Raw genomic sequence first — 8,844 nt, 5'->3', positions numbered from 1 at the left:
ATAATAATAATAATAATAATAATAAAAATAAAGTAATATTATGTATGATAGTAGCATTTTACAACTTTAATTTGTAAATCATTGTCACACAAAAAGTTTTGAATCGTTTTTTAAAATTGTTGTTTAACGTACTTTTTATTATCATTATTAAACATAAAGAGGACATGTTTGGTCTTTTATTCATGGAACTGGTTTCAACAAAAATTTTGGTTTGTTGCGAGAAGTCACGTGCATGTCTGGTCTCGCCGCTGTTTTTCAGTTAAGTGTGAGCTCACTGGGTAAGTGGGTGGACCCGCAGTGAGGGCAAAGTTTACCCTGTACACGGGTGCAGCAACAGCAACAGCAGCAGCAGAGATCCTGAATACCGTTTGGAGACCCCGAAAGCAAAAAGAACCGATCGAGAGATGGCTGATAAGAAAGCCATCCTGTTCAACTTCTGGGGAGTCGCAGTCTCTGCCAGACCTGCTGCCGTTTTTAAAAAGCTGGAAGAGTTGCACAACCTACCGGGGTAAGAAGTGACCGTTTTGTAACATCTCTGAACCGCACAGACTTGTCGTATGGAGACCGCTTTGTGTTTATATTTGATTATATTAAAAAAAAAACAAAAAAACCCCAATAAAATACGCAGCTGCTGCACGAATTTCTGATTGTTTATTTACAGTGTGAGTGAGTGTGGATATCAGATCTGCGCTTCAAGCTGGATAATTATTACAACAGCAAAGAAATATTTGACTTAACTGCTGGAAATGAGCAGGTGCACGTAGGCTACTACATGGCCAAAAATATGTGAACATACTTGGCAACTTTTTGTTAATAACAATGTTAATTTTAGACAGCAACAACAAAAAAGTTTTGTCCATAACATTTTGAAATTATGGCAAGTATTGATCATGTTGATGAGCTAGAGGTCTCAGAAACACTTACAGCAGGGATTTTCTGGATTACCTCTCAGTGTTAATTTAACAGACTGGACTCAGGTCCAGTCTGTTAAATTAACATCTCTGCCTTTTCGTTCCCGGTTGTAGAATGTGGTTTGTAAAGCTGATTGTATAACTTTTATTCTGACTTGCAAAAACGTATAACTTCCTCAAAGTCTTTGCTCTTTGCAGGCACTTCTAGCTGATTCTGTTTTATCTCAGACCTGATCTAAGAGTTCAGTAAACATTTGCCTGAGAGCTGAGTGTTATAGATAGAAACCACCAAGGCTCGCCCCTCTCAGTTTCTAATCACCGCATTAATCTGAGGTTTTGTGCTCTGTTTCTCAGAGGTTTTCTCTCCAGTGTGGAGTCCAAAGACGACGGCGCCCTGAGGCAGGCTGAGAGAGGAGCCATGACACTTACACAGGTGGGCGAAGACATTTACAGTTTCACTTCATGCCTTTTGTTGCTATTTCACTGATGTACAGCTGTGTGTCTGTGTGCAGATGATCCCAGCTTTGGAGGCCGAGTGTGTGCAGGAAGCCCGGGACAGGAGTGTGACTCTGCCGCCTGATTGGTCAGTTAAAGGCCTGCTAGACAAACTCACAGAGGCAATGATGGACGTCCAAGCAGCTGTGCTGAAGACAGCTGCTGGCCTGCGACGCAGCGGTACACAAAACACTCTTTAAAGAAGCAAACTCACAGAGGAGTTGGAGCCAGAGGAGTCGAAAGAAAGCAGGTTTAAGCCACGTCCACATTGGCTTCCTCTGCATAAAGAAATAAGTAGAAAAAATTCAGATCTGGTTGAAAAACCTTGTTTAATTTCTCTCACTGCAAAATATTTCTGTTCTGAATTCCTGTGTCTCTCATCTTTGAAGGAGACAGTCTACGTCACCTTTATTTCAGCACGATATCTGCGTAAAGTGAACATTGTCACTGCTACCTGCTTGTTTAAATGCATTGTGGGAAAAAAGTAGGTCACTACCAATGATGTCTAATCTTTACGTCAACCTCTGATCTAAAGGGTTACTGACAGCTGTGCTGGCCAATCACTGGGTAGATGACAGAGCGGCTGGAGATGGCACAGGTCGCCTTCTCTCTCTGCTGGGAGGCCATTTTGACCTGGTCCTCCAGTCCTGCCACTTGGGTCACAGGGTCCCTGAGCCCGCCATGTTCAGCTCTGCCCTGCAGCGCCTGGGGGTGACACCCAAACAGGTAGAGGGTTTCGTGATGTAGACAATAAATATGCAGCATCACTGAGATTAAATTCTTGTATATCAGATGTTATGAGTCATCTGTCTCTATTCAGGCATTGTGGCTGGATGCTGATGTTGAGGGTGTAAAAGCCGCAGAGGGAGCAGGGATGAAGGCCGTCTTGGTGGAAAATCTGGATGCTGCTCTGGAGAAACTGTCTGAATTTACTGGCTTTCAGGTTTGTGTCACTCTGAGTATCTTCTCTGATGCAGTGGGTTTAAAGACCCTCACATTTAGATCTAACTACAACAAAGAAAATGATTACATTAATAACATTTGTATACGTTTGAATCTCCAGGCTGTTGGAACAGTGAGCCCCTCACCATCCTGCAGCCCTGATGAAGTGTCCCATGGCTACATCACCATAAAAGTATTAATATCTATCAGTGAATGTTGTTATGAAAACACAACACAGAGCTAAAATGCTGCTGGCTGTCTTTTCCAGCCTGGTGTGAGGACTCATTACGTGGAAATGGGCTCCGGTCCACCGGTGCTACTGTGTCACGGTTTCCCGGAGAGCTGGTACTCCTGGAGGTACCAGGTAACCTGTTTCCATTGGATATGTTGGAACGCACGAAATAGTCAACTTCCAAAGTGTATTCAGAGGGTGTTTGAGATTAGATCCAGTTAGAGATACACTAAGAGTCAGAGATATACCTTTTTAGATTTATAAATTGTCTTGTTTACCATTTAATTCAAGTCTTTGTTCTCATTTATTTAAGTTTGCAGTTATATTTACTTGTTGTTGGTGGTGTTTTGGTTTTTTTAATCCTGCAATAATCCTGAAATAAAAGCCATGATCATTAAACAACCCTCTCACCCCTGTGCTAGATCCCAGCCTTGGCTGCAGCAGGATTCAGGGTTTTAGCTCTGGACATGAAAGGATATGGAGAGTCCACAGCGCCCCCTGGTAGGTTGAAAGACTGAAAATATAGACTGTACTTAAAAGATGTATGTAGCTTCCCAGTATAAATTCTTTATAATGAACAGCAGGGATATGTCACTTCCCCTAGCCCTTAATGCCCAGGATCAAAAGACCTAAAATGCTCAGCTTGAGGCTTAACTACCACACTTTTACCAGTGTGTGACATCAGAGAAGCTACAACCATCCTTTATATACAGTCTTTGTGTGGAGTCAGCTCAGTGTTGGTGTAATTCCTGCCATATTGACTCTCACAGACATAGAGGAATATTCTCATGAGGAGCTTTGTAAGGTACACATTACAAAAATATTAAATCTACAGATTTAGTATTGTTTTAAAATGTTTTTCTGAATCATATTTTTCTCTCTTTTTTTCAGGAGTTAGTCGTATTTTTGGATAAAATGGTGAGTATCAACACTGTCATTGAATAGCATGATAACTTAAAGTTTACACAAAAGCTTATGGTCCCCTGTTCCAGTCCATACCACAGGTCACCCTGGTGGGTCACGACTGGGGCGGCTCCCTGGTGTGGGCCATGGCCCGCTTCTATCCCGAGAGAATCAGGTGAACACACACAGACACACACAGTCCCCCAGAGCCTGTACAGTGAAGTTAAAGTGCTTTTCCATGTGCGTGAAGGGCTGTGGCATCGTTGAACACCCCAATGTTCAAGTTGAATCCTTTGGTTCCTGCTTTCGAGAGACTGAAGGCTATTCCAATATTCGACTATCAGGTCTACTTCCAAACACCAGTAAGTGTTATATATATATATTAATGTTAATGTTTGTTTCTGTCACAGAAAAACTGCAGCTTCGTAAGCGGGGTTTGTGTTTCAGGGTGTGGCGGAAGCCGAGCTGGAGAAGGATTTGGAGAGGACGTTCAAGATTTTCTTTTCCAGCAGTAGTGAAGCGGTGCGTGGATCGAATGTACACACACACCCAGCACTGCAGTGTGCAGTTTCAGAGCTAAACAGGTGGAAAAATCACCCACACGTGATGAATGTTTTTCTCTGTACCACAGAAGGGTCGTCCCCCTCTCAGCACCGCAGGAGTGTGCGCTCGAGGTGACGTTTCCTGCTGGTTATCAGTGTTTGCTGTGAATGCTGAAGATTTTTAAATCTTCATTCACAGATCTCATGCTGTGTGTGTGCGCTTTATCACAGGTGGCCTGTTTGTGGGTCTGCCGGAACAGATTCCCAGGAGCTCCATGCTGACAGAAGCCGACCTGCAGTACTACGTCAGCCAGTACAAAGAAAGAGGCTTCAGGTTGCAGATTTTCCAGCTTCCTGTAGACTGTGTTTCTGTGTGCTCAGCCAACAAATAATATTTATGTTTATTACATGAAAGCATCCACTGTGATGGGTGATTCTTACACAGCTTTTTGTTAAAATTAGCATTTTAATTACATCCTGCAGTTCCTGCTTTTATGTTTGTGGCACTAAAATGAGTATTTTGCAGATTGTAGACTGCTGGTGAGGTGAAGAAATTTGATGTCATAAGCAAATATTCCTGAACAGTCAGTTAAATTATCCAGTTCTGTGAAGAGTCACCGAGTAACCTTTGGGCTTTATTTTACAGGGGGCCCTTGAACTGGTATCGAAACAGTGATGCAAACTGGAAGTGGATGTGTTCCCGGCCCTTTGAGAAGGTTTGGTGCAGTGTCACAAATGTATTACAGGCTGTAAATTAAAGCTGTAACTTTGGGGTCCCAATATTGAAGCAAATGCAGAATTTGTTTAAACCTGCATTCTTCCTAATGACCAACAGGAGGCACCTCTGGAATCATAATCATAATCAGATCAGAATCAGAATACTTTATTGATATAATGAAGGATAAATCAGACTTGTTGACTTGGCAGTCACATCTTGTTATCAAGCTTTCTGATTCACAGTCAGATGTTTGCGTGTTTTAGCTGCTAATGCCGACAATGATGCTGACGGCGGGTAAAGACCCCGTACTGCTGCCGTCCTTTACCAAGGGAATGGAGGACTCGGTAAGAAACAAAAGCATTGACACAGTCAGATGAGCAATTATTGGTTATTGGAAGTGAGTCTGATATTTGTTATTTATTAACTGAAGATGCCAAACCTGACCAGAGGACACATCGAAGAGTGTGGACACTGGACACAGATGGAAAAGCCGGCAGAGACCAACAAAATCCTGATATCCTGGCTTAAAGAGGCGCACAAGAAGACTGAAGGTGGTACTGTGGCTCCCAAACTGTGAGGAAGGAAGGAAGGAAGGAAGGAAGGAAGGAAGGAAGGAAGGAAGGAAGGAAGGAAGGATTCTAACAAGATTTTCAATGTGGCACATAAAAGTTTATTTAGAACAACTTAGACACTCACAGGCAGTTTTAAGAGTGAATGAGCCTCCCATGAAAAATGTATTCAGACAGAAACTGATGTGCAACCAACAGGGAGGAAAATGTTCTGCTAAAACAGGGAAAAACTGTACTACAAGTAACAAAAATAAGAAATATCACAGTTCAAGATAAAGATTATATTTTAACAAAATGTATAAAATCTCATCATTTTAATGAAACAGCATGAAAGTGCCATTATTAAACATTTTTAAGGTCATCTTAACATCCTAATGTATCTGTTTTATGGTTGCTGTTTTTTTGCTTTGTTTTCAGTTTGGTAATTCTTTTTTTTCTTGCACAAGTACTTCTTTTTTCCTGTAAATGAAATTGAGATTTTAAAAATCAGTGCATATACATGAACACATTTAACAAATAATATAATATTAGTAAAAAAAATTACAAATACAAATAATGATAATTATTCAGGAAATCAAGAACAAAACTAATGGGTGGGGGGAGGGGTTTAGAAAGGAAATGAATGAGGGATGTAAGGATAATGGAAAGGAGGTAAATAAAGAAGTAAGGAGGTAATATGAAGGAAAGGGAGGAATTAAGGGATGAGATAAATGAAGAAATGATGGCAGGAAGGAAGGGGTAGGGGAAGAATAAGGAAACAGGAAGGAAGAAATGTAAAGAAATAGAAGTGAGGATATGATAACAAGGAAAGGTGGTGGGAAAGTAAGTAAATAAGGGAAGGAATGATGACAGAAAAAAAGGGAGTATGCGAGGAATAAGGAGAAGTAGAATGGAAGAAAGGGTGACACAAGATAGAGAAGGGGAGGAGGTGTAAAAAGGGACTAAGGTAAGGGTAGAAACCGAGGAGAAGGATTCTTTTTAAACTTCCTCCAAACTTCATGCAGCTGATTCAGAGAAGAACAGCACCCCCTGGTGGTGAAGATGAGCGCACACCTGGTTTACAGCTGTTTCTCCTTGAACAGTTTCTTCCAGGCTGGCATGATATACTCGTAGATCTCATCAATCTGCAGCACGCACACACAAACACACCAGCTTTAAGCATGCTTCACAGCAAATAAACAGAAGGTGGCGCTCTTCCCTTGGCTCACCTGTTCAGACTTCTTCACTCCGTATCTAAAAAGTGTCGCCTGATGCTCGCTGTTGTGAAACAGGATGTCAAAGGTCACCTCGCGGCCCATCATGTCCTCGATGGCGGGCTTCACCACACCGTGGAAGTCCCGCGGAGGGTGCGTGTTATCCAGCATGTTGTTGACCTGTTTTAAAACACACTTGAAGTCACTGTCTTTAACAAACTCATCATGTATGTTTAAAGTGGAAAGAAATATGAATATATAATCTTTTTATAGCACTTTTTGGGGCGTGGCAGAAAACGGTCCCTAGGGTGATGGACGTAAGTTTTTTAAAGGATGACAGGAGGGTTAAACCACTCATGCTACCTTGTATTTCTTCCCCAAAAGCTCCAGAGGGTCCAGTTTGACCTCTGACCTGAGAGCTCGGCCGTACAGCAGCAGTTTGGTGTCTGAATCTGACAGACAAAGACAAGAAATCAAATTATTTTAAGAGGCAGATTTCCAGAGGAAGGATCAAGAAAAATAAAGTTTATCTGTCATATTATGATCTTTGTTACATGACCTGATAGGAAACCTTTTTTTTCTGTGTTATATGGAAAACTGAGCCGATTCTTGTAGGTGTACATGTCATCCATCTCTCCTCAGTAGATATCATCACATACAAAGCATAAATCCTGCGTTCTCACATCATGTCCATCTTTCAAAGATGAAAAATTTCTTATTGACAGTTTTACATTTTTGCAGAGTTTGAGACTAACATAATAACCTCTTGCTGATTTTCATTGTTTAACACTCTTTTCTATAAAATAATTGTATTTCTTTTAACCAAAATTCGAGAAATTATTCCTGCTCTGGTAGACTTTTTTCACTTGTCTGTGGAAAGGTAAAACCTTAAAAAGTGTCACCAACCTCGACACGTTAGGTGAGCGACGTATGGAACTCCGTCCCTTTCTCCATAGTACACTCCGAAATGAGAGAAGTATTTGTTCCTGGGATACTCCACAATGTCCCCCGGGAACAACTTTGGGTGGGAATTTTTCTTTATAAAAATAAAAAACAAACAGAAGAAGAAAAAAAGAGAGAAAGCGGTAAAAATCATAAAGTTACCACAAACAATCACCCTGTGGTTCTGCTTAACTCGACTCTGGATGAGGCCAAATCAAACTCACTTCAAAAATAGTCCTCGTCTCCACAGGCAAGGACTAAACTTCTATCATCCTTAATATAAACAGACACTGGCAAAAGCACAATCTTCATCACTGGATCTGCACTGCTTTTTTGGCTTTGTCAGTATTCAGTCAGTTGTGCCAGAAAGGGGATTTTTTTTTCTTTTAAACCACAAGAAAACCTGAAGCGAGTACAGGCGGCGAAACCACAAGCACTTGTGTGCTATATTACTGTCGAGCAAGTATACTTCTTCTGCCTTTGTTACTATTCATCTTAAATATCTTATACTTCTCAGGTATGAAAAACTGAGAGCAAATTTTATGATGTTAATGCTTAACCAAGACATCAGGTCTGCAGCTAGAGGTGTTAGTATGAATCCAACCATAGTGTGTAAATAAAAGCTGGATATAACCACTTTGAAATCGCCCATCAGATTGTGAAGCCTCAAGTTGAGCATTTTGGTTCTCACCATCTTAAAGCTAGAAGTGTCAGAATTAGAGCTGGCTGAGAAATGCTCATAGGATACTGACATGTCAACCACTAGATAGTCTTGCCTTTTTTACCCTAGTAAGGCCAAAATAAACATTAACCCTCAGGTGAGAGTCTTCTTCAGGAGAGAGATGAATATGTTCAAGAACCTGAAAGAAGTCAATCTGCCTTTGACTTAAGCATTTTAGATGTAGGTAACTTGCACTGTAGCCAGCGCTGGAACCTGTCGTCCACCTCCCTACAAATGTAACTAAGAGGCTAACATGGGAACAGTGGAGGAGATACTTGATGTTAAATTGCACTAAGAACAAAGTCCTTCTGAAGCAGGGATGAGGGTCATTAGTCTGTCTCCTTTATTCCAGGCATTTGGTCATATAATACACTCTGAAAATATAGCTCTCAATCAAAAATCAGACATTCATCAAACTCCTAATAGTTCATCCTACAGGGACCATGAATATAAAAGAGGAAGAAGGCAGAAAAAGAAAGGCTTCCGGCTGCTCCCTTAATAACATGGGCTCACCATGGCAGGTAGCTCCACAGATTCTTATGCCAGACGCCCTTCCTGACGGACCATCAAAGGGTTTTGTGTCTCCTCCTGGAATCTAAGCAAGGATCTCTCGCTTGTTAGTCTAATGTGTAGATGACTAAACTTTGAAACCTCTACAGGGACTATGAATATAATA

General features: G+C 41.2%; 2 protein-coding genes across 3 annotated transcripts in view; one reads left to right on the top strand and one right to left on the bottom strand.

Annotated features, from left to right (window-relative positions):
• Positions 1 to 299: 299 nt before the first annotated feature.
• On the top strand, positions 300 to 5,687 carry ephx2 (epoxide hydrolase 2, cytoplasmic). The gene is made up of 18 exons (XM_084921417.1): positions 300 to 508; positions 1,266 to 1,344; positions 1,424 to 1,586; positions 1,942 to 2,132; positions 2,227 to 2,349; positions 2,470 to 2,541; positions 2,617 to 2,712; positions 3,003 to 3,081; positions 3,351 to 3,385; positions 3,472 to 3,498; positions 3,573 to 3,658; positions 3,734 to 3,845; positions 3,931 to 4,005; positions 4,115 to 4,157; positions 4,257 to 4,359; positions 4,672 to 4,741; positions 5,007 to 5,087; positions 5,174 to 5,687. Exons 1-18 carry the CDS (start codon positions 405 to 407, stop codon positions 5,318 to 5,320), a joined length of 1,686 nt encoding a protein of 561 aa, XP_084777543.1. The 5' UTR covers positions 300 to 404; the 3' UTR covers positions 5,321 to 5,687.
• Positions 5,391 to 8,844, bottom strand: part of plaat1l (phospholipase A and acyltransferase 1-like) — a 6,416-nt gene continuing 2,962 nt past the window's right edge. The window contains exons 1-5 of one of the 2 annotated variants that reach the window (XM_084921418.1): positions 7,412 to 8,844; positions 6,869 to 6,957; positions 6,521 to 6,685; positions 6,366 to 6,436; positions 5,391 to 5,771 (exon numbers count right to left, since the gene is read on the bottom strand). The exon at positions 7,412 to 8,844 is cut by the window's right edge and continues 2,962 nt beyond it. In XM_084921418.1, the coding sequence (XP_084777544.1) occupies positions 6,371 to 6,436; positions 6,521 to 6,685; positions 6,869 to 6,957; positions 7,412 to 7,601 (510 nt within the window). In that variant the 5' untranslated portion in view covers positions 7,602 to 8,844 and the 3' untranslated portion in view covers positions 5,391 to 5,771; positions 6,366 to 6,370. The remainder of the gene's footprint in view (positions 5,772 to 6,365; positions 6,437 to 6,520; positions 6,686 to 6,868; positions 6,958 to 7,411) is intronic. The other variant, XM_084921419.1, reaches the window with a different exon arrangement.

This window comes from Perissodus microlepis, chromosome 23, assembly GCF_051167445.1.
Source record: "Perissodus microlepis isolate ML-2025 ecotype Zambia chromosome 23, ASM5116744v1, whole genome shotgun sequence".
NCBI lineage: Eukaryota > Metazoa > Chordata > Actinopteri > Cichliformes > Cichlidae > Perissodus > Perissodus microlepis.
Note: the sequence above shows the minus strand (reverse complement) of the source record. Positions and strands in the feature narration are given on the sequence as shown.